This window comes from Epithele typhae (assembly GCF_022376455.1).
Source record: "Epithele typhae strain CBS 203.58 chromosome Unknown BXZ73scaffold_4, whole genome shotgun sequence".
NCBI classification, from domain to species: Eukaryota; Fungi; Basidiomycota; class Agaricomycetes; order Polyporales; family Epitheliaceae; genus Epithele; species Epithele typhae.
Genome location: NW_025954195.1, coordinates 100,807 through 124,267, shown reverse-complemented (window position 1 = coordinate 124,267; position 23,461 = coordinate 100,807). Strand labels below are relative to the sequence as shown.

Sequence of the window (23,461 nt, the reverse complement as noted above, 5' to 3'; positions counted from 1 at the left end):
GCTGAGGTTGAGTGCACCGTTTCCTGGGGTCGAAGCAGCGCAGTCGCACCCAGTCACAAATATTGGCGTGGCAACCTCAAAAGTTCGGATCACAGACGGTGGACGATCATCCTTGGCCAAAGTCACTGGCAAGCGCTTCAGGTCGTTCATGCGCGTGGTAATCAGCACAGGCTTGGTGTCGGGAATGGTGGGCGTGATGGAGATGGGCGGTTGACGTCAGTGCGGGGGTTGACAGAATGTGTCCGCGACCGCAGGCGGCGGCCATTGCGCTCGTCCCTGGGTGCAGAGTGTCTGGAGTGTCGGGGAGAAAGAGAGACGGCGGCGACGGCGACGGCGGAAGCAGCAGCGAGAGATGAGGGTCCGATGCGAACGCGCGCAGTGATTGGCCGGGGTCCAGGGAGGGTGATGCTCCAGATTCGGTCGGCAACAATTGGACGCTATGCGTGGGAAAGTTCGTGTATGGATGCGAAGACCGCTCCCGTCCGTGTTCCAGATAATGCACCCTACGGGCTCCCTTCTCGTCCTCTCCTTCGCCTCACGCCTTTTCACGACCCCCTCCCACTCTCCTTTTATCGCTATGAAGACCCTCCGCAAGTCATTGAATGGCCACAAGGACCACCACCACATCTCTACCCCTGCCCCCCTCCCCGCTCTTTCCAAGCCTTCCACCGCCATCCAACCTCCTAAGAAGGTTATCAGGGCAATTGGCGTGTATAAATCCACCGCTCCCCAGGAGCTCTCCTTCGAGAAGGGCGATTTCTTCCATGTCCTGCATGATAATGGGGGCCTCTGGTACGAAGCGCACAACCCCATGACCGGAGCGAGAGGGCTTGTCCCCTCTCACCTATTCGAAGAGTTCGCCAAGGGTACTGCTACGTGAGTCTTCGGTTCCGCGCCGTTTCCGTGGCGAATCCTGCTCATTCGGCCTGCGCGATAGTCCTCGCTCGCCCAAGCCCAGTAGTCCTTCCGACCGTCTGTCTAGCTTCAACCCCAAGCCATCACCCTCATCACCCAAGCTCAAAACGTACTACGCCATTGTCCTCCATGACTTCACGGCAGAGCGTGCAGACGAACTTGACGCCAAGTCGGGCGACCCGATCACCGTTGTAGCTCAGTCAAACCGAGAATGGTTCGTGGCCAAACCCATCGGTCGCCTTGGCCGCCCAGGCCTCATTCCTGTTTCCTTCGTCGAAATCCGAGACCCTGCCACGGGCAAGGCCGTGACCGACCTCAACGCGCTCATTGACAGTGGAGAGCTGCCTCGAGTTGAAGAATGGAAAAAGGCGGTCTTGAACTATAAGGCAAACAGCATCTCTCTCGGCGTTCTCGACGAGGTTGCCAGCATATCTCCACTGTCAGCCCCGCCAAGTTCGGCAACATTCCGACAATCCTCAGCAGATCCAGAACCGACGATCCAGGTTCAAGGTGCTACACCTCTCCCCTCACAGCCGGAACAGCCAGAAGACCCGCCCCGTCCGTCATCTCCGAAGCTGTTGCCGGATGGAATACTTCTTCACGCGGAAGTCAAGTCATACCATTACGAGGCAGATGAATATTGGTTCCGGGTGCAAGCTGTCTACCAACCGTACCCCTCCTCTCAGTCGCACCCCCTCCCATTGGCGAAGGAGCTGGTTCTCTTCCGCTCATACAACGACTTCTATGACTTCCAGGTCGAACTGCTTGAAGCTTTCCCGTATGAAGCAGGGCGTCCGGATACCTCCACCCGTGTTCTCCCTTACATGCCAGGTCCCGTGGATGTTGTCGACAACGAGATCACTATCAGCCGCAGGGAGGAGCTTGATGAATACCTCCACAAGCTCGCCGCACTCAAGAGCTACGCTCGCTATATTGTGGAGAACAAGCTCGTCCGTTTGTTCTTTTCCCTCAAGCCCGGAGATGGGGAAGTGAATGTTGAGGCTCGGAAGAGCGAGATTGAGACTATCGGGCTGCCGCAACAGGATCAACAGCCGGAGCCTACACAGGCCGACCCTGTTGGTCGGATGTCGCAACTTCGGGTTTCTCAGCATGCAGACAATCGCCTCAGCGACGCTTCCCGGTACGAAGATGAGGTCCCTGCACGAGAATCCTACTACAGTCAAACCCACGGGCAGGAGCTTCGCACACACTCTCGCAATGGCCATGGCCGTGCGGAATCAGTAGCCTCTCTGCGACGCCCATCCGACGGACTACCAATTCGTTCACACTCCCCACAGGTCTCTCAGTCCTACTCCCGCACACACTCGCCCGCCCCCAGTCGCTCCCACACACCGCTAGAAATTGATCCTTACGAGGCCAACACTGCGGCGTCGCGGTCATCACTCGCTTCTTCACACGACCCATCACCAGTATCAATGCGCTCCTCACAAAACGGCTCAGTGCAAACTGCTGCGACGTCTGCCTCGGGCCGTTCCAGATCGGCCTCCAACGCGGCTTACAATCCTCCTATATCCGCTACGAACCCCACAGCTGCGTTCCTAAAGATCAAGATCTTCGACCGCGTGTCGGACGACCTGGTGGCCATCAGGGTTCACCCGAGGGTAACCCACGCACAGCTCGTAGACAAAGTCCAAGCGCGTCTCGGTGGGGATGTCCTGGCTCTCCGGTATCGTGACAGCCTCAGCAATGAGTTCATTCCGTTGGACAACGACGCCAATCTACGTGGGTGGTTGGACAGTACGGATCGGCATGTACTGTATGCGGAGTGAAGTTTCGCTGTTAGACACAGGCGGATGGACTGTGAGTCTCGTTTACTTCGATTTCTGGCCCGTTCTTCACGGCACGGAACACATCTCTACGATATATCTCGCGCATGTACATACATAATCCCTTCGTTTTGTTGTGACACTCCATGTCTTTCCACATCATCGTTTCGCTCTCATTATCCAGTGTTTCTGCTTGAGACTTATTTTATTAGCCTACGCTGTTTCCTCCGTTCCATATGCTCGTTTCACTCTCGAGTAATTTCTTGACTCCGACTCTAGCTAACTAGGTTTGTGTGCACTATGTAGCACCTTGTACTTGCCACGCTCTGTACTTTTGAGTCTTGACATCACTAACGACACATCCGACGTCGCACGAGACGTTTACTACCTCGCTCTTGATTAGAAGCCGCTTCCACCGTGCTGCACGTCTGGGCGCAATCTGCACGTTTCTGTGTCGTATGAGGTCGTGAGTTTCATGATCAATGTTTGATGCGAATATAGCTATCGGCGAGGTATTAACTTCCATCTGAGTTGGTCCCAATCTACTCCCTCTGTGTAGGCGCTCAAGCGCTCATCAGTACATGTGCATTACTTACTGGACACCATGTCGAATCATCGGTACTGCCGGACTCAGCGTGACCCAATGGTGCCGGTGATGCATTTATGCTGGCAAGCACAGGTGTTCAATGTTCAAAACTTCATTTCCAGCGACATCACGACCAGGGTTGGACGCCGCGTAAGCGCCGGTTGTCATAATATGCCACTGGGGAGTGAGGCGCATGCAGCAACCGCGTTGCACACCCCGCCCACCTGCCTCTCAACCCAATACATACTCTCCTCGGCCACGCCCTCCGCAGCATGCTCTGACCGTTCCCTACGTCTCTTGCCGATCTTTTACACTCCTCACGACCATACCCGCACATCCCCAACAGATGTCTGAAGGGTCGACTGACGCTCCCTCGGGGGCAGTGGAAAGCCCTGCCGACGCCCCGCCTACCAGCCCGCCTACCAGCCCGCCTCTCTCCAGCGACGTTCAGGACCTCCTTGCTGTGGCCGATCAAGTTCTCCTCGAACGGGAGCAGGCACCCGAGAAGGCTGAGGATGAAGAAGCGCTGGAGTGGCATGAGGTCATTGAGCTGCAGGCATTCAGCGAGAGGAAGGCGTGGATAGAGGAGAAGACAAAGGTACGTGGCGGTTCCCATGCGGCTCTCGTGCGTCCTTTAACTTGCGGACACCACGCTAGCTTTTGGAACAAATGCCTGCCATAGAGGTGTTTGTGGGGATGCATGCCGTACGCGAGTCCGCAACCGAGGTCCCGGGGCTTCCTACACGCGAGCAGCTGCGACAGTGGCTTGTGGAACACGATAAGATCGAGAAGGAGACCGAGATCTTCGACTCTGGGGAGCTTAAGAAGCTGAAAAGGTTCACGAAAGGTGAGCCTCTGGCCGGCCTTTGTCAGCCGTGTCGATTAATTTCAAGCCTTCCCGCAGCCGCTGCTCAAAGGAACCTGTCCCCGGCGGACACAGACCTTATTGAGATCACGCTCACGACTATATATGCGCTCGATAAGCTGCTCCATCTACTTCGCGACCGCTCGGATAGCTTGGACCTGCTTGGAATTAGGCTGTCTTGGGAGGAGCGCCGCGTGGCCGCGTGGAATGAGTACCACAACATTCTCAACGATCTCAAAGACTTCTTGAAGGATCGCGCCCGTTGGTCTCCGGCGGTGTACGACCAACTAGAAGAAGTGGAAGAACTCCGCGAAGCATCTCCTGGCGAGCATGTGCTCAAGAGACGTGGGTCAACCGTGTCCATACAATCCGAAACATCTCGCGCGTCAATACCAGGGTACTCTCGTGGGGCGCGGTACAAACTGATGGAGGCACTCTCGAGGGAAGCGGCGCTCTTCGCGAGCCGGATATCATCTCTCCGGCACTCGAAGATCATCCCTACGGGAAAGGCGATCGACAAGCTCATTGACACTAGTCGCAAGCCTGTGCCGGACGAGATGCTTGACGAACAGGACAAGTTGGAAAACGATGGTGTGGCGGCCATGGAGCCGGTGAGCAAATTCGCCATGCAGATTGTGATGCAGTGGAAGAAGTGAGTTATGAAGCTATCGGCCACACGTACGTTGTTGCTGACTTGTCCCAAGAGCCGATGAGTTCTATGTAGAGACGCTCAAGGATAAGTCCGACGCGCAAAACCTTCTCGAGGAGATCGAGGTGGCGAAGTTGGGGCATCCTACGGCACGCCAAGACGCGAGCTTCATGTCTCGAGCGGGCGTTCTGAGCAAACGGCTACTACTCCGAGGCAACCCTATATCATCACCGCTCTTCCCCAAACCCGATGACCCTCATTTCCCCGACCAAGCTACCCACACCTCCACCGTGATCCAGCAACTTTCTTCCGAGCTATCCGCAGCTCAGCAGCAAGTTAAGAAGGTTGAACTGTGCGCAAAAGAGTATCGGGCATCCTTGGAGGCGGTCAAGCAGGTGGAAGGACTGTGCAACGCGGCCTCCGACCTCGTAGACAAATACGCGTCCATCGTCGACCGTTTGGAGAATGGCGTGAAGACGACATCTGGGGACGGTTTAACACCAGACATTTCTTCGGAGGCATGCCTAGACAGCAGTCGACACTCTACATTCCTTTCCCTCTTCCCTTCCATCGTGCAAGAGCTGGAGCAAGCCGACAAGGACACTACACCTCTACTCTCGCGCGCCCGGGTGGCGCTTCTCCATCTTGGCTTCCCAGGCATTGATGCTCAGTTCAAAGTGGACTCTCAGGCTACGATCGACGCCCTTGAGACCAGTCAAACCCAGGCCGCCAAGGCGAAAAACGTTGTTTCTGTACATATATCGACACTCGCGCAAGTGCGGAAGATTTGGTCGTCGATGGGCGCGCTCTTCCAGGAGACAGAGGGTGTCAAGAGCGAAATCTTGGACGCCATGTCCCGTCAAATGTGGAGGCAGCAAGTCCGTCACGAGGCGCCGCCAACACCCGAGAGTCCTACATCCATGCTACCCTCTGTTTTCACTTCTCCGCCCGAAGTCCTTGAACATATATCTCAGCTTCGGAGGCGTGCCAAGGAAGAGGTCTCCGTGCCGCTGGCTTCGATATCGCCTTCGCTTCAGCCCAGCCTTCGGGACTACCTCATCCATTCCTCGTCAGCCCTCGAAGGTTGCTTGACCTCGACAAGTGAGACTGCTCGGTTCTGGGAAGCAGTCCAGAAGCAGGCGACCATGATGGGAGCAGTCCGGGACGAGGTTCATATGTTCCAGATGCGCATCGAGGATCTCAAGCTTAGCTACGACAAAGCCATCCAGAGTGTCTCGGATGGCACTCTCCCAGACTCGGACATCCCTCAGACAGAAGAAGGACTCGCGGGCGACCTCTCAAGCACTAGGGCGGACGTTCAGGCTTTTCTCGATCAGCTGCCTAGCCGCGTTCCCTTCGTCGACGAGGTCAAGTTCATCGCCAACGATCTTCGCAGCCCGCGTAAGCGCCAGCCGTCCCTTGGTGGTGGGCTCAACCTGAGCGTCATCCAACAAGCCGCCCAGCCGAGTTTACCATTTGACCCCGCTGCCCTCGACAAGGGTGTGCGTACAGATTCCAACACGTACAGCATGATGCTATCCGGCGCCATCAAGACCCTCGAGGTGAAGGCAGAGCAGTTCCAGCTCGCCAAGAAGGCTCACAGTGTGGACATTGCACTGGGTCCTCTCACAACCGCGCTCAACGACGCCGGCGATGCCGTCTCCGCCGTGGGCGCATCCCTGAACACTTCGGAGGAGAGGCTCTCCACGCAACGTCTGACCGAGCTCTCAAGCGCGCTCGAAGAGACGGCCAAGGCTCATGAAGATATAATCGAACAGGCCTTCTCTCCCGTGCGCGCCTCTCTCCAGATACTCCGAGCAACGACCAGCCCTTCCGACGCTAGCATGCAAGCTGTCGTCTCCGCTCGCCAGAGAGCGGTGGAACACGCTGAGACTCAGGCTGTTTCATGGAAGAAGACCGTTGCGACTCTCAAGCAGCAGCTCCTCGACGCCCAGAAGGCCGAGCTGCTCAGACTGGCCGAGGAGACGCGTCTACGAGAGGAGCAGGAGCGTCTGGAAGCCGAAGCCGCAGCCCTCAAGACCCGCGAGGCGGCGGCGGCGGCCGAAGCCGAGCGACTCGCCCAGCTGGAGAGGGAGCGAGTCAAGCGCGAGGTTGCAGAGCTGGAAGAACGGCGACGCAGGGATAAGGAGCGGGCGGAAGCTGAAGAGCGGGAACGACAGGAGCGCTTCGCCCGTATGAAGAGGGAGGCGGAGGAGCGAGGGCGGAGGGAGGCGGAGGAGGCGGCTGAGAGGGCAAGGCAGGAGCAGGCCGAGGCTGAGGAGAGAGCGAAGCGGTTCCAGCAGGAAGCAGAAGAGCGTGCTCGGCGCGAGCAGGAGGCGGCGGAACGGCGGGCGCGAGAGGAGGAGGAGAGGCTGGAACAAGAACGATTGGAGAAAGAGAGGCTGAAGATGGAGCGGATCAAGAACGAACAAATGGAGGCCGAAGAACGGGAGCGGCTGGCGCGCGAGCGGGCTGAGGCGGAGGGGCGAGAACGGCTTGCACTCGAGAAGAAAGAAGTGGAGGAGCGGCAACGTCTTGCTCGCGAGAACGCTGAGGCGGAAGAACGGGCCCGGTTAGCACGTGAGAAGGCAGAAGAAGCGGAACGGACTCGCGTGACTCGCGAGAAGGCCCTTGTGGAGGAACGCGAAATACTCGAGCTCAAGAGACTGGAACGGGAGAAGCAAGAGCAAGAGTTACAGGGGAAGGAACGACGCAAGCGTCAGGAGGCCGAGGAACGGGAACAACGCGAGCGTCAGGGGGCGATTGAACGAGCCGCGAGGGAGGAAGAAGAGAGAAGGAGTGAGGCAATCCTGCGATCTGCAGATCCAACTATTATCGAGAGCCCTCTTGAGACTGTCGACGAGGGTAGCTCGGTGGTAATCGATGGCGAGGGTAAGCCCAGTACAATATCATACCTCTCGCGCGCAGTACTCACCTCACAGCAGACGTCTTCGGAGTTCGACAGCCCTCCACTGGTCTCAGTCCTGAAATGAGCGAGCTCGGTTCCCGTATCTTCGCTTTCCGCAAGCGTCTACGCTCCATGGGTATCAACGAAATGGCTCGGCCTAGCTCGCGATCCAACGCCGAGCTTCCAAGCGAAAGCACATGCAAGTCTATGGGCAAGGCGTTCTCCGTGTTGCGCAAGGAGGTTGCCTTTTTACCTGCCTCATTACCCGACGAGCCGGTTGTGGATGCAGAGCTCCGGTCGTTGCGCGAAGAGATCAACCTCTCAAAGGAGTCGCTGGCGAGAATCAACAATCTTGCGGACTTCGCGGCACTCCTCAAGGATTGCGACGACGCTCTGAGCGATTTGCTCGAACATATTGATAGCTATCCTTCCCCTCCAATCGGTTCCCTGTCGACGTCTTTTACTGCTAATGTCTCGCAAGCCCCCGAGGAACAATTGTCTTCACGGCTGTCCTTTACCCGCGATTTTTTGTCTCGTATGAAGACCCTTGCTCGAGCACTCAAGGATGATCCACGGATACCAGAGGAACACGAACGTATTCTTCAAACGTGGACTGAGCTCGAGGCAATGGCTCTCGATCTCATCAACGGGAACAAGTCGCGTCCTGCCAGCGTCATCAGCTCTGGTCGAAGCAGTCGCAACTCCGCTATTCATTCAACTCCTATGTCGTCTTCCCATTCACATACTCAGTCACTTTCGCAACCTCCTAAGGAGATCAAGCACAAGATACGCGCCAGTCTAGATGTCCCACGTCCACGACACGGCGTTGACAAGAAGAACAGCTTCTCTAAGCTCTCTGCGTCGCCGGGAAAGTTCCTTACTCCCCCATCTCCAGTTCCCAATGCTCGTCGTACGGCGTCTGGGCCGTCTGCTGGCACAAGCACTCCTCGCAGCTCCAGTCGCTTGTCCATCGCATCGTCGACGGCGGCCTCGTCAAGTCGCTCCGTCTCGGGACCAATGTCTGGAGTGTCACTCTGGGGATCAACGTACTCGTCCCGACAGCGCACAACCAGCGTCACATCAAGTGCATCCTCGTTGCAAAGCCCCATCTCCCTGAAGCGAGCTCTCCCCATAGTTCCACCATCACGCCCTCGGACCCAGTCCAATGCCCATGCAGGGTCGCCTGTGGTCTCAGACGCTCCCCACAGCAGATCAAGCCTCAATTTACCTCGACCACCATCGTCGCATTCATCGTGGGGTCGTGCGCCACGGATGTCTTTCGGATCCGCTTCCACTCGGTCTCCTCCTACACGCACCCCCGCTGCGAAACCGGCTCGGAAACCATATGTCGCGAATCCGAAGAACAAGCTTGATGTCGCTGTCGGCGATGTCATGAATAAACTACCTGTGGATATCAAGATCGAGCTCGTCGCGGACACCTGGAAGGATCAGAGTGGCAAGTACTGGATTGGCGATGCCGATCCCAAGCTCTGTTTCTGTCGTATACTACGTTCTCAGACGGTGATGGTGCGAGTTGGGGGTGGGTGGCAAGAGCTCTCAAGGTTTGTCCACACGGCGACCAAATCGAAAGCGTGACTGAATTCGTTTTCATCCATAGGTTCATCAGAGATCACTTCGCTGACTCCTTCAGGCTGTTGCCGGAGCTCTCCCCTCCCCACATTGGACAACGAGAAGAGAGGTGGATAAGCTCCTCCACTCTCGCGCAGGCCGTCGATAACCGAGGGTCGTCGATGTCACCTCCCAAGACGCCGGAGCCGAAGATGCCCTTCTTGCCTTCCTTTGCCTTGGTCACTCCCAGCGGCACAAGTCCCAAGACGATCAAAACACCACCATCCTCAGGATCGCCTCTTACCGCACTACAATTTATGCGACGGGCGGACATGGAGAACGCGTCCTATCGTCCCGAGACGCCGACTAGGTCCACGCGGAGTGGAACATCTTCTGTTATGAGTACGCCTTCGCGTCATCACCCGCACCCCGCGCCGGCGTGGAGGCCATGAAAATGTAATGCTCACTGTCTCAAAGTTTCGTGTATTTGCTGTGCATCATGACATTGTTTCGTACATTACGGGCATGGACCGTTGATATACGGATAGCCTTCAGTATTGGTAAACCTCAGTACGTGGTCCCTTGACTCGGCCTAGTATTTAATGACCTTGATGTTGTTTGCTTTGTACGCTTCGCATACGAACTGTTTCACGCCCGTCCTCGATACTAATCGTAATAGACACACGTTCAAGAGACGCCTTCGTCCGAACAGCGGCGCTGCCAGTCTGAGTGATGCCTTGATTTTGCCTGCTCTCTCTTTCTCTTCCTCCCTCCATTTCCCCTCCCTCGCCTTCCCCCTTGCCTCATCTCACCATCTCATCATGATGGACAATCTACGGTGCAACAGACTAACCTGTCGCAAGGCGCTCTCGGACAAGGCCGTTGTGGTGAGTCGTGCAGCTACATCTCAGCGTCCGCAGGCTGACCAGCCTTAGACAACTTGTAGGCCATACATTGTGCTGTTATCCTGGCAAGATGAAACACTGATCCAGAACACAATTCGGACAGGCTCCCATATATTTTGCGGTCAGCCTTGTCGATTGCTTCACTAGCCGTGCGCTCTGACCCCAGGCTACCACAGTTGAATGCGCGAATGAGCTCTTCAACGCATCAAGGCTTTGCCCCGGTGAGTGACAGACATTTCTTCTGTGCTGAGAAGATCGTCTGATCGTAAAGCACAGCTTGCGAGACATCGTTGACAGAGCCGTGAGGATACCTCGATCAGCTGTGGAGCGTAATGCTGAGCACTGAGCTTTGGTGGCTGCCGTTCCTCAGTGACGACGTAGTGGTGTGTTCTTTCTCTGAGCTGTCGCCGAACAGATCCCATGACCGCGGTGTCGAAGGTTTCTTCGCTGCATCCATCGAACGACTACAAGACCGTACGCCTGCGCATATAGTCACCTCCAGGACACGGCTCATGCGCGAATTAGTCTGTGCTGTCAGGGCTCAATCCTACAACAATTCTGGAGATATGCAACAGGTACGGTGGCAGACCGTAGAGCTGTTCAACGCTTGGCTGATATAACTCAGGGCATTGTCATTCTGGCAATATCAGATGCACCAAGAGTAGTGAGTGTTCCACACCATCGATTCGAGCACCGGCTTACAAGAGTCAAAGCTCATTTCAGCAGGCGCTATATCGCAACGTCACGGAGAACAACGCGCAGTTGGAGAAGAGGCTCGATAATGTGATCCGAGAAGGTAAAGTTGATGTCGGAAGTATCACACATGTTGCCTAGAACCCCACAGCGAACGGCGAGATCTCCCTTCTCACCAACAAAATCAAGGGTGCGTGGTCACCCACCGTTCATGAGAATCACTGCGAACTTTTTGTCTTTAGAGGTCGAACGTGACCTAGACGGGGAACGCCGCAAAGCCAACAGTCTGCAAGAATCGCTCAAGGAGAGCGAAAAGGAGTACCATAAACTCAAGGTTACCATCACTCAGTACTGCACCCCGCTTCCTTCATGACATGCCGAACCTTTGTCCAGACTCAGTACGACAAGCTCAAGCGCAAAGCCCTTCTCGGAGGCCCGGTCGGAGGAGGCAGTGGTAGCAAGGACGGCCCCGTCCCTCTCACCAACCAGATGCTCAACATTCCCTCCCGCCAAGAGGACTCGGCACGATTGAGGCAAGGAGCAGCATACGGCGTCGGCGTCCCCGGCCGGGTCGACGTCGGGGCGGTAGTGGGGAACATGGAAGCCGCTGGGGTGAGAACTCTCTCTACACTATGAGTGCTTACCATCTCTACCACGCCCTGCCCATTCTCGACCTCGTAGATCCAGCGCACACCCATCGTCAATCGCACCATGCCCATGCTCGGCGTGCCCCAGGCCTCAGGCGCCGCCTCCTGGAGGCACCCGCAACCTACCCAGGCACGCGGACGCGCGACGACCGGCCAGCGCCAGCCGTTTGGAGCCGTGGATACGTCGTACAGGAACAGCGCGAGCACGACCCGTTCCGACCACTCGGACAACACCGCGGACATCGAGAACCTGCTCACCCAGCCCGCACGACACGGTCATCGGAGCGCAAGTCTGAACGTCCCCGGGTCGAATCCGCAGTGGAGTGGGCATGCGCAGGCGCAACGGACTAGCAACAGTGCTGCGGGCGCACCGAGAGGTGGGTGCATTCATTCGAGAACGCTCTGTAGTGAGGCTGAGCCCGTCGGGAAATCCAGCGTCCAAGCGTTCTGGCCCCAAGTTCAAACCTGCTGGGTTCCACGCGCCGATGGGGTGAAGTTCTCGCCGAGAATATGTAATTGCAAGATGAGTCTAAAGATTCCGGGCTCTGTCCTATAAGTACAGGTGGAACGAGCAGTATGCGTACATTATGTTGTTCGGTTGTGCTGTATGATGTAATATGGATGTCCGTAAGGTAGAATGCATCGACATGGGCGGGGGAGCCAAAAGTGTGAGACGAGAACGAACCGAGAACGGTAGGAGGCATCAAGGAGAGTCGAGGGCAGCGATTCAAGAAAGTCGTAAAAACAAGTGACGAGGACCATGCTCAGAGTCAGAGAAACGTATGTAACGTGAAGTTTCATGTGCACATAATGTTACCCTAAACCTGGTGTGGTCGCATGCAAAGCGATTTTAGCCAGCATAGGGCCCGTTGACGACAGCTGATATCAAATAGCCAAAAAACATCGAAAGCTCTGAGAACAGAGAGAAGGGCGTCGCGAGGCACGCACACCCAATCTATGAGCTAGGAGGGAGCACCTAGTCCCGCCGCAGCGTCCCGTTCTTCTCGTCCTCAAGGTACTGCCCGATCGCGAGCATGTCCTGACCCGCACGACGGAGATAACCCGCGAGCACCTGTCGCTCAGCGTGCGGGAGCAGGTCCGCGAGCCGGTCGACCTCGCGCTCGAACGCGAGGTCGGCGCGCCCCGCCGGGGACACCCCACGCGCGGTGTGGGGGACGACGGAGGCGTGCCCCTGGCGCGCGCGCGCGAAGAGCGACGGCCGCCGGCTCGCGGCGACCACGCTCGCGCTCTGGCGCTGTGGGCTCGTGCTGCCCGCGGGCCGGGGAGGGCTCGCGGAGCCGCCGCGCGAGCTCGTGTTCGAGGTCCTGCCCGTGCTCCCGAGGGCGGAGCCGGAGCTGGAGAGCGAGGGGAGCGGCGGGCCGATGGAGAACGTCTTCGCGCGGGCGATGCGGCCTGGAGCGGACCGAGGCCCGCCGGGGATGGAGGGCGGGCTCGCGACGGGGGGAGAGCGGACTGCTGGTGGGGACGTCGACGTGGAGGGCTGCGGGCTGGAGTGCGCCTGTGCGATCCCGGGAGGGCGTTGCTTCAACAATCTTCCAGACGGGGCGCCGAGTGTGGGTTTGTCTCTGCGGACGGAGGTCTTGCGCCCGAGGGACGCGAAGAAGCCCGTCCCGCTCCTGGCGCCTGAGAGAGGGAGCGGGAGGCCGAGCGCCTTGGTGGGCGACAGCAGCAGGGTGGACGCCCGCGCAGGCGAGCGCGACGTTGAGATCTGCACTTGCGCCAGTGCGGGGTACGGTAGGTTGGGCGGAGATGCTGCGGAAGAGAAGACGTCCGAAGGTCGTGTTGAGAGGTCCGTGGCGGTGTAGGCGTCGGCCCGGATGGGAAAGGTCGCTTCAGAGGCCATCGACCCATGTGAGACATTCCGGAGGCCAGAAGGCACGGCGCCGAATTCTGCAGGCAGGGACGCATGCGGAGCATGGTGCGCCCCTCGGTGTGAGGCCTGTGTGGAGGGCTGCGAGACTGAAACCGACACATGTCAACAACGCTTGACAGAAACCTGGCATGACAGCAAAAATGAGACTTACGCGACCCACGGTGTTGTGTCTGTAACCAATTGCGCAAGCCACAGTCGTACTGCGATAGCTCGTTGATCTTCATCGCGTACATCTGCGCCCGCTCTCGCGACCCCCGGAGGGAGACAATCTCCGCTGGGTTCATCGCTGGGGGCCATGAATGCACGTACTTGATCTTCGGTACCATCCGTTTCCTAGGAGGAGACTGGACGTGGATCTGCGGCGGGGGCGTAGGAGGGGGCGGAGAGAGTGAGCGCCGAGGGTCGTCAGTGGACGACCGCTTGCTCGACCGCGATGAGCGCGACGGTGTGCGGGGGAGAGATGAGAAGCGCTTGAGGCTCGTGAGGACTTTGAACGAGCTCGGCGCGAGGGACGTGCTCTTCTCGTCGTCTGACCAGCCGCGGATGCTCTTCGGAGGTAGCGAGGGGAGGTGCGAAACGCTTGACGACGAGGATGCCGCGAGACGAACGACGGGGAGCGGGACACCACTTCGGGACTGGGCTTCTGCAGCATATTCGTCTTGCCGTTCGGTGACGAGTGACGCTTCGTGAGGACGGACTCTCTGAGGCTCGCCCAGCTGCTCTCGCGCTCCAAGTCAATTGCCGGCCTCCGCGGCACTTCTTCCTCCGACTTCGCCGTCTCCTCCTCCGGCTCATCCTGCTCAACGACCACGACGGGTCTGCCCCCTGCCGCACCGCGCGACGACGCAGGTGTCGCTTCATCGATCTGCGGAGGTGATTGGGAGGGTAGGGGAGACTGGACGCTCTGCTTGCTAGGCGACGATGAGAGGAACCTTGAGGGCGGAAATGCACCCTCTCTTCTGTGCGCAGGCGGCGGAGCCGACACCAGTTTGACGGAGGGCCTGTGGTTGCACCGAGCAGCGCATATGAGAGACGGAGGACGCGTAGAGAAGGAACGTGACACGCACTCGTCTGCTGCCTCATCGCTGTACACCGAATCCATGCTCCGCGCCTTGCTCCTCTCCTGGCCCGTGCTACCTTCGGGCTTCGGTGGCTGACCTTCGAGCTTGTCCTCCCTGTCCTCCACGGGCGGAGTTCTGGCGGCCAGTTTTGCGGAGACTGACTGAGGTAGCTGTAACGCCTCCTTGATCGCGTCTATATCGCGGCGGGAGTTGTTAGGTATGGGCGTGTGGTATCGAGGGGGGCGGGGAGGAGGGCCCGGGTCACCACGCGTGGTGTCAAAAATGGAGCGTGGAGGAGGCGGGAGCGGGCCCGCAGTTGCATGCAACCCGGGGTGGTAGTGCAAGAAGGGCGACGGGAACGACGTGGATGAGGATGAGGGCGACTGGACCGACGACGAGCCGGAGGACGAGGCGGGGGACTGGGCCTGGGGATGGCGCGCGCCGGGGTGGGCGCGGTCGCGACGGAGGAGCTCGGGGGAGAGACCGACGATGACGGGACCGACGACGGGCTGGCGGATGTCCTTGCCCTGGCCGATGGGGGGAGTGAGCATCCCGGCGTCGGCGTCGTCCATGCCGATGAGCGGCGAGGGGAACAGTCGCTGTGGCAGACGATCGAGCCTGGCGTCTGTGGCATGGCCTGGCGACGGTGGCCGGCTGCGGCCCGGCGTCTGGAACACAGGCACGCTCCCGTCGCCGACGCCGATGCCGTACAGGTCGTCCGAGCCGGGGCTTGCCGGCCCCGCACTCTCCGACGCCGACGAACCAGAGTGAAGGCCCACGATCCCGACGTCGCGCGACGGCATGCGTGCAAGCCGGGCGCGGCCACCGTCGACCGCCTCTGACGCCGAGCGTGCGTGTGTTGCGGCGAACTTCGCGCTTGTCGTCTTGCTTCCGGTGGACACCAGCGGGGCGGTCGAAGGTGGAGGGGTGAGGTCTTGGTACGACGACGGGGCCGCGTCGGGCGGCGCGACGAGCGCGAGGCCGCCGATGTGCACGCCGCGCCGCGCGAAGAGGGTACCGCCGGGCATCGCGTCTAGAGGGTGGGCGCGCGCGGAGGAGCGAGAGGGAGGGGAATCAGTAGCGGAGGGATTGCTGCGGCCATCGAGGTTACTCCTTTTACGGCCCAGGGACGCGGGGAGCGGTGTGTCCATCTCCACTATGGCGAGGCGACGCCTGTCTGCACCGCCCTCCGTGGGGACACTGGGCCGTCTCGAGTGTCTGAACTCGCTGCGGTCGCTTCCGGCTGCCCTGCCTGATCCCGTGGAGCCACTCGTTCGCTCGCGCTCACGCGTAGAGTGCGGCGTGGGGAGCTCTGGGACGTCGTGGGTATGCGTGCTCAATGGAAGTGCGCTGAGACTCGCTCTGGGCTCGGGGTTGACGTAGCTGCTGAGAGGCGGCGCGGGGGCGAGCGCGGTTTCTTCGTCGGACGAGTAGTCAGACGAATATTCGGACGCACTCGAATTCTTGCGCGCGTGGTTGGACGGTGGTGGGAGGCGTGAAGGGGAACGGTGGGAAGGAGAGGACTCGGAGTGGCGAGTGCGGTCGTGTCGGTCTGCGTGGGGAGAAGTATTGGGTTTGGAGCTGGCATGGTCACGGGCGGGCGCAGCCGCGGCTGTGGCATTGACGTACTCCTGTACTTGGGCGTGAAGGTCCGGGTCGCGACCAGCGTGCTCCGACTGATAGTAGGACAGGATTTGGTCCGTGTCGCGGCGAGCCATGATGGGGCGTGGTGCAGCGGTGGGGGGCAGCGGCGCTGGAGCACGTTTCGTCTGCGGGCTCGAGCACCGAATGCAATGAACGAGGACGTACCAGTGCCTGCAGCAGCGCCGGGCTCGCCTCGTAGCTGGACCAGGTTGAGGACGGGGCTCATGGGGCACAGACGGCCAGTGGTCGGGGCGGCCGACGTTATAGCGGGGGGGCTGGCGGTGACCGTGGGCGGGGTCGAGGCGACATGCGCGGTGGAGGACTAGAATCAAGCAGCGGTCCCCTAACCGTCGCCAGTTGCGCCGCGTCCCCGCCATGTCCGACGCCGCGCGCACGTGCTCCGTCTCCTGCGTCATAACAATGGCGCCCTCCCGACGCACCCATCATCCCTCCCTCAGCTGCCTTTGCTTCCACACGCCTGCGCACGCTGTTCCAGATGCCAACACTCGGTATCCAAGTGGCCTGCTCTCCGTATCCTACAACGCCATCCGCACAAGATACTATCAACTCCACGACCCCGCCCGACTCCATCCCGCCCGCCTCCAATTGGCAGGCTCAGATCATTCGCCCCGCCGCAGCACGCGAGCCTGCTCTCTCTGCGGGCCCACCGCTCACCAATCCATCTTGTTTGCCTTCTTCGGGGCCGCCACAGGAATGCGCCGACCCTTGTAGCCGAAGCCGTCCAGCCACGGCCACGCCTCGCTCCTGCGCACCTCGAACTCCTCGATCACCGCGTCCTTCTGCAGCGTGAGCGCGATGTCGTCCAGCCCGTTCAGCAGACAGTGCCGGCGGAACGGGTCGACCTCGAAGCTGAAGCTCGGCTGCCCGCTCGCGCGCCGCACCTCCAGCTTCTCCAGGTCGACTTCGAGCTCGAGGCCCTGCTCCGCCTCGGCCGCGAGCGCGACGCACGCCTCCGCGGGGAGAGCGACCGGGAGCATGCCGTTTTGGAACGTGTTGTTCTTGAAGATGTCCGCGAAGCTCGGCGCAATGACGCACATGATGCCGAAGTCCTTCCTGCAAGGAGGCGGGAGCAAGACGCGATTAGCTCTAATCCTCGCAGACATCGCAACGGCGGCACTCACAGCGCCCACGGCGCGTGCTCACGCGAGCTGCCGCAACCAAAGTTCGGCTTGTCGCAGACCAGGATTTTCGCCTGAGTGTACGGCGCGCGGTTGAGGATGAAGTCGGTCGGCTGGCCGTCTGGTCCAACGCGCAGGTTCGCGAAGAGCGCGATCTTCAGCCCGGTCCGCGTGAGCACCTTCAAGAACCGAGCGGGCGTGATCATATCCGTGTCGCAGTTCTCGATGTGGAGCGGTGCGGCGATGCCCTTGAGCACCGTGAACTTGGCCACCTTCGACGATGATTCGGCCCCAGGCAGAGGCTTTTCCGCGGCCGCAGCGGCTGCGGCGGCGGAAACCTGGATCGGCTCCGGTGGGGGAAGGACGGGGTCCGTGAGGAACTCTGACGCGTTCGCGAGCTTCAGTTTCGGGCCCGCCGCGATCTTCGCTTCGGCGTCCGCGCCCAGGAACTTGCGGACATCGGTGAGCTTGCCGGTGAGCGCGGCTGCGGCGGCCATAGCGGGGCTGACGAGGTGGGTGCGTCCACCCGGACCTTGGCGGCCCTCGAAGTTGCGGTTGCTCGTGGAGGCGCAGCGTTCGCCGGGGGTGAGCTGGTCCTCGTTCATTCCCAGACACATCGAGCAACCCGCCTCGCGCCAGTCGAAGCCAGCGCGTTTGAAAACCGTGTCGAGGCCCTCCGCCTCAGCTTGCTGCTTGATGAGACCAGAGCCAGGAACAACCATGGCATACACGCCTTGAGATATGTGGGCATCGGGGCCAGCAGCGAGGACGATCCTCGCAGCGGAGCGGAGATCCTCAATGCGAGAGTTGGTGCAGGAGCCAATGAAGACCTTGTCGATCTTCACCTCCTCCATGGGGGTGTTGGGTTCAAGGCCCATGTACTTGAGAGCACGTTCGATCGCAGCCTTCTTGCTGGCATCGCTGGCAGCGGCGGGGTCGGGGACTTTACCAGTGATGGGAACGACATCCTGAGGAGACGTGCCCCAAGTGACAGTCGGGATGATGTCCTCGCCGTGGATGTTGACCTCAATGTCGAACTTTGCGCCGTCGTCGGTCTTCAGGGTGCGCCAGTACGCTTCGGCACGGTCCCATACTCGCCCTTCGGTGCGAGCGGGCGGTTGCGGAGGTAATTGAAGGTGATCTCGTCGGGAGCGATCATGCCAGCACGAGCACCGCCCTCGATGCTCATGTTGCACATGCTCATTCGCGCCTCCATGCTGAAGCTGCGAACGACGGAACCTGCGAACTCGATGACGCATCCTGTCCCACCGGCGGTGCCGATGGTACCAATGATGTGCAAGACGACGTCTTTCGAGGTCACGCCCTCGTTGAGCGTGCCATCGACGGTGACGCGCATGTTCTTCGCCTTCTTCTGTAGGAGGGTTTGGGTTGCGAGGACGTGCTCCACTTCTGATGTACCAATGCCGAAGGCGAGGGAGCCAAATGCTCCATGGGCTAAAGGCAGGATTACCACCAGGTATTTAGAAAAGGCAGGCACTAAACGACATACTGGATGTGTGCGAGTCACCGCAAACACAGGTGATGCCTGGCAGCTACAACGAATGCCGGATAAATAAGTCAACAAACGAGTTCTGAGAATCGGGATACGCACCGTGAAACCTTCCTCAGGGCCGATGACGTGCACGATGCCTTGTCTCCGGTCCGTCATGCCAAAATAGGTGAGACCGAACGCCTTGACGTTGTCCTCCAACGAAGTGCATTGTGCGCGTGAGTCGGGTTGGACAACGAAATCTTCAACGGTCGTGAAGTTTTTGCGCGACGCGGTTCTGAAGTAGCAACGCAGTCATTAACCCCACATGCATAGAGACATGGAAACGATGGAGTGAATGCATAGGGCTCCGGGAATAGCCCGCGTAAGGATTGATGGCAGTACTCACGGAATGTTGTGATCAACGGTGGCGAGAGTGCAGTCTGGACGACGGACAGGACGACCGGCAGTGCGACTTTTGGGATGGTCGAGGTGTAAGAGTGGGGAACATGGAGGAAAGCAGAAGTAAACGCACAGTCCCTCGAACGCCTGGGGGCTCGTAACCTCGTGTACGAGATGGCTGATGTCCCCGCGCGCCAGTCAGAATCAACGGAAATGTCAGTTGCTTGGCGCGACACACCGATCTATGTAGATGAGCGCAAGTCCATCCTTGTCGATATCGCTGAGCGCAGAGAGTCGATAAGGTCAATATGGATCGCGGATGCATATGCCTGCGAGAAGCATTCGTACATGACATGGTCATCCCAGATCTTGTCGTAAAGGGTCTTTGGCTGGTTTACGGGTGCCGGCATGATTTGTTTTCTTCGTTCTTAACGTGTCGCGAGCGTTGCAAGGAGTGTGGGGCAAAGCCAGGCTGCGACCCAGGTGGAGACAGGAAGGAGAGGTGATGTGGGATGGTCGAGAGATTATAGGTCCAAGAAGTCTGACTCGATATGAATGTGGGGTAAACTGTGGTCGGCCGATGATGTCCGATAATCACCTGACATCTCCGTGAGTTTCGGGTTCTTGCACCGGATCATTCAAACTAAGTATCCATGTTATGTAAAGCGGACCAAAGATTACATAGAAATTGGGAGCTCGTCTTCGTGTATGTGCAGTGGTGCGCCCATGGGTCTTCAACGTTCAACAGCGACATTGCAGATATACTCCTGGCGCAAGATCGGTCGTTTGAGTTGCGGGCGGCGCTACTCACACATAAACCCGGCATGCACCACGCGAGAATCATAGTCAGCGAGTTCATTTGCGAAACAAGTATAATAGTGAGATGGCCTCGCGTGTATAGACATCTCGCTGCGGATCGTCGCCGACATCTTCCCACGTAAACTCTTTCTTCAGCAAGGTGAAGAAACGCTTGTCCGCCTGTTGGGTATCAGTACAGTTGCATGAAGGAGATGGATGGTGGTGCGGCTGCCATTGTAGCAGTTGCAACGAACGTGTGTTAGTATAGAGTACGGAGAATCATAAACCTGGGCAAGAGGCTAGCTCTCTCTTGCCCACGTTACTGCCCCCGACGGTGATCGTCTGTGACGCGGTGCCGCGCAGCGCAAGAAGCCGTGGATAGTCGTCCAATCGATAGAAAAACAAAACGAGACTCGCCTTTCTGCGCTTCTTGTAGCAAAACAAGACCTCCGTCGAGCGATCGGACACTAGCGCCGCGAGCGTTTGAACGAGGAGCGGGAAAGCGGGCTCAAAGTAGACGCAGTCTGCAGCGAGGATCACGTCAGGTCTTGGGATCTCGGCGGGCAAGGGCTCGCCCCTGCAAAAACAGACGAGACGGCGAAACCGTGAGCATGGCGCGCGCACTTCGGAAGCACAGGAAGGTTCCGGACGGACCAGTTCAGCTCCGCAACGGTCACAGAAGCCTGCAAATTGTTGAGCGCAACGTTTTGGTGCATGATGGGCAGGAGCGGTCTGGACGCGCGCAACGCGCAAGGGCGGTCTTCGTCAGCCAGAGCGACCCGGGGGAACGACATCGCACTCACGCTTGGTCAGTGATCCAGACTTGCGCGCCGAGCCTCCCGGCGACGAGGCCGACTAGGCCTGTACCACTGCCGAGCTCTACAACGACCTTGCCTTCTAGCGCGCCCCTGTGTGCAATGTACGCCGAGAGTACCTAAGAAGGACGATGGAACGGATCGTATCGCGTGTAGGGTGCATGCATGCAGGAGGCACGCGAACGAACCTCACCCGCCGGCCACGCGATGCCACCGCATCCCGGGGAGGCGTCGACGGCGAGAGCAATCGTGAATGCGCCGGGTCCGACGTCAGTCTTGGTGTCGTGTGAAGTATGGAAGACGAGCTCGACGGATTGATTGCGGATGGAGGGCGGCTGGGGGGCGACGATACCCGCGCCGTCCTCGTCGGAGTCGTCCTCGCGCAGATGGCGGAGGGGGTCGAGCGCGTCGAGCTTCTCCTCGAGCGCGAGGTCGGCCATGGCAAGGGCGAGCAGCGGGTGAGAGCGCGCGGGTGGGGCGAGAGTGGCGGGCGTGGAGGACGCGAGGCGGGAAGAGCGCGAGTCCGGCCACGAGGGGCGAGCGGGAGGATTGCCGCGCCAGACCGCCCATTGAGTTCCTCGGCTGCCTCCCGGACCCTTGCCCTCGCCTGTTCGCCTGCTATCGTCTCACACGCGCACGCTTTATCAACCTTTGCGCCCCCGACCCGCCCCCCCTTCTGCCCCCCATCTCCTCCTCATCCCCGCCGACAGCCGTCGTGGTCAGTCTCGACTCTTCGCGCGTCTGTGCCCGGTGCCCTTCTGACCAACCCATCTCTCCAGCTTGTCGCGCCAGCTGCGCTACCCACTTCCACTCCTCCGCCCGACCCTCATTTACGACCCCCACGATCCATAATGTCTTCCATGTACGAGGCCTCTTTCCGCTGGTGAGCATAATGCCTCTGTTCTCGATCCCCGATCGCCGTCTTAGCCGCCTGCAAAACCCTACGTAGGCCGTACCTCGACGCCTTCAACGTCATCGTCACTGGCTCTTTCGACAGCGTACGTGCTCTATCCCTCTCGTATATGCGCCCAACCCCCTGAGCCTCCTTTGATGCCCAGTGGTCACGCTCCCACTATCTCTCCAGGTCCCCCTCGGGGTATTTCAAGGGCTCCGTCCAGATCCCGTGGGGCGAGAAGGTTACCTACAAGTACATTGTGGATGGTCGCTGGACCACTACCGATGACCAGCCTACCGAACTGGATCCCATGGGCAACCTTAACAACGTCATGCGCGCACCAGCCGCTCCTGCACCCGCACCCGCACCGGAACCTGCACCTGTACCTGTGGTCAAGAAGGAAGAGCCCAAGCCCGAGCCTACACCAGCCCCAGCTGATGCGCCTGGTTTCGTCGAGACCGCGCGGCGTGCTGCGGTGAACATGGTCGAGGCGATTGCCCCCGGTACGGCGATGACTCCCGTGCAGACCCCGAGCGTGGAGGTGAGTTTCATTTCACGTTCTAGAACCCCGTGTCTTATCCGCAACTCCGAAAGACCCCCACCGCGGGGCCGGAAGCCGCCCCCGAACCCGTCCCAGCACCCCCAGAGGTCGAGGCTACCGTCGAGGCTTCCGCGGCGGCGGTCCCCTCCGAGCCCACTGTTGTCGCTCCCATCGTCCCTGTGCCCATCGTGTCGCTGGGTGCTGCGCCTGAGCCGACGGTTGAGGCGGCGGCACCCGCTGACGTCATCGAGGACAAGCAGACTGTTGTCGAGGAGACCACTACCGCACCAACCGCCGAGCCTGAGGTCATTGTGGCGCCTGTCGTCGCTGACGAACTGCCGTCAACTCACCTCCCCGCTACCGCTGAGGCTGTCGTGGAGTCTGCGACGGACGACGTTGCGCCCGCTGAGGACAAGGCGGCCACCGTTACGTCGACTGAGGACAGGGGGACCACCATCGCGTCCGAGTCCACGAAGGCGGACGAGCCCAAACCGGAGAAGGTCGAGGAGAAGACCCCGCCCACCAAGAACGGCGTCGACCCCAAGTACGCGACCGTCGGTTCGTCGTCCAAGAAGATGCGTTTCCCGTCGTTCTCCTCGCGCCACTCGCGCGCGCGCTCCTCTCTCGAGTCCGGCACGACCGCCTTCACGTCGGGCGGGCTCGGGGAGATCCCCGAGAAGGCTGCTGTCCCGAGCGCGGAGAAGAGCTCGCCGAAGAATGGCGCTAACGGCCGGCTCGCGAGCACGCAGCGCTCCAAGCGTCGGTCTAGCTTCTTCGACAGGCTCAAGGGCGTCTTCGTGCACAAAAAGGAGGTCGCGGCGTAAGGCGCGCGCACCTTGCGGGTTGCTCATTAATTCGCTCTGTTCACTGGATCGAGGATGAGGATGGGTTTGAGACGATCTTTTGCCATCATATGCTGTGCAGCGTTAGCACAACTACCTCTTGGATTTCACCTTTGGCTACCCTTTCCATAGAATTCTTCCGTACGTACGACCTCGCTACTGCGCCCGGTTCTCTTCGCGCTCACCGCCTGACTCCGCCGACACATAATCATCCTTTACTCATAGCCTAGCGCTTGTATGTATATCACGTAGGTAGTTTCTCTCTGCATTCGTCCGTACGCGACAACCGCCGCTCTGTGTGGACCAAAAGAAAGCCGGGAAAGCCCCACGGAGCGGTCGCTTGCAGAAATGTTGGCATGGTGTCGGCAACGCACGTTCAATTTACATACTCTAACGACAACGCATGGAACGTGGGCA

General features: G+C 59.5%; 7 protein-coding genes across 7 annotated transcripts; 4 read left to right on the top strand and 3 right to left on the bottom strand.

Annotated features, from left to right (window-relative positions):
- Positions 1-577: 577 nt before the first annotated feature.
- On the top strand, positions 578-2,705 carry BXZ73DRAFT_40610 (uncharacterized protein; the record flags this gene model as incomplete). The annotated part of the gene is made up of 2 exons (XM_048018610.1): positions 578-876; positions 938-2,705. 2 exons carry the CDS (start codon positions 578-580, stop codon positions 2,703-2,705), a joined length of 2,067 nt encoding a protein of 688 aa, XP_047881845.1.
- A 929-nt stretch (positions 2,706-3,634) lies between these two features.
- BXZ73DRAFT_40145 (uncharacterized protein) lies at positions 3,635-9,731 on the top strand (the record flags this gene model as incomplete). The annotated part of the gene is made up of 7 exons (XM_048018514.1): positions 3,635-3,886; positions 3,946-4,135; positions 4,193-4,805; positions 4,858-7,553; positions 7,745-8,459; positions 8,553-9,272; positions 9,329-9,731. The coding sequence occupies 7 exons, from the start codon at positions 3,635-3,637 to the stop codon at positions 9,729-9,731; spliced, it is 5,589 nt and encodes a 1,862-aa protein (XP_047881844.1).
- Positions 9,732-10,516: 785 nt separating this feature from the next.
- BXZ73DRAFT_74083 (uncharacterized protein) lies at positions 10,517-12,018 on the top strand (the record flags this gene model as incomplete). Its single annotated transcript, XM_048021979.1, has 8 exons — positions 10,517-10,759; positions 10,810-10,848; positions 10,890-10,980; positions 11,029-11,067; positions 11,120-11,211; positions 11,271-11,489; positions 11,559-11,901; positions 11,933-12,018. 8 exons carry the CDS (start codon positions 10,517-10,519, stop codon positions 12,016-12,018), a joined length of 1,152 nt encoding a protein of 383 aa, XP_047881843.1.
- A 482-nt stretch (positions 12,019-12,500) lies between these two features.
- On the bottom strand, positions 12,501-16,197 carry BXZ73DRAFT_87461 (uncharacterized protein; the record flags this gene model as incomplete). The annotated part of the gene is made up of 9 exons (XM_048024574.1): positions 12,501-12,879; positions 12,916-12,975; positions 13,012-13,110; positions 13,141-13,504; positions 13,570-13,997; positions 14,027-14,419; positions 14,486-15,896; positions 15,936-16,060; positions 16,109-16,197. The coding sequence occupies 9 exons, from the start codon at positions 16,195-16,197 to the stop codon at positions 12,501-12,503; spliced, it is 3,348 nt and encodes a 1,115-aa protein (XP_047881842.1).
- Positions 16,198-16,794: 597 nt separating this feature from the next.
- On the bottom strand, positions 16,795-19,563 carry BXZ73DRAFT_87460 (aconitase family-domain-containing protein; the record flags this gene model as incomplete). Its single annotated transcript, XM_048024573.1, has 9 exons — positions 16,795-17,197; positions 17,266-18,317; positions 18,347-18,717; positions 18,773-18,815; positions 18,875-19,049; positions 19,161-19,226; positions 19,287-19,331; positions 19,392-19,433; positions 19,502-19,563. 9 exons carry the CDS (start codon positions 19,561-19,563, stop codon positions 16,795-16,797), a joined length of 2,259 nt encoding a protein of 752 aa, XP_047881841.1.
- A 445-nt stretch (positions 19,564-20,008) lies between these two features.
- On the bottom strand, positions 20,009-21,206 carry BXZ73DRAFT_97082 (putative methyltransferase-domain-containing protein; the record flags this gene model as incomplete). The annotated part of the gene is made up of 5 exons (XM_048027248.1): positions 20,009-20,131; positions 20,270-20,528; positions 20,606-20,683; positions 20,755-20,885; positions 20,955-21,206. The coding sequence occupies 5 exons, from the start codon at positions 21,204-21,206 to the stop codon at positions 20,009-20,011; spliced, it is 843 nt and encodes a 280-aa protein (XP_047881840.1).
- Positions 21,207-21,617: 411 nt separating this feature from the next.
- On the top strand, positions 21,618-23,026 carry BXZ73DRAFT_97081 (uncharacterized protein; the record flags this gene model as incomplete). The annotated part of the gene is made up of 4 exons (XM_048027247.1): positions 21,618-21,649; positions 21,716-21,764; positions 21,825-22,202; positions 22,256-23,026. The coding sequence occupies 4 exons, from the start codon at positions 21,618-21,620 to the stop codon at positions 23,024-23,026; spliced, it is 1,230 nt and encodes a 409-aa protein (XP_047881839.1).
- Between the last annotated feature and the right edge of the window lie 435 nt (positions 23,027-23,461).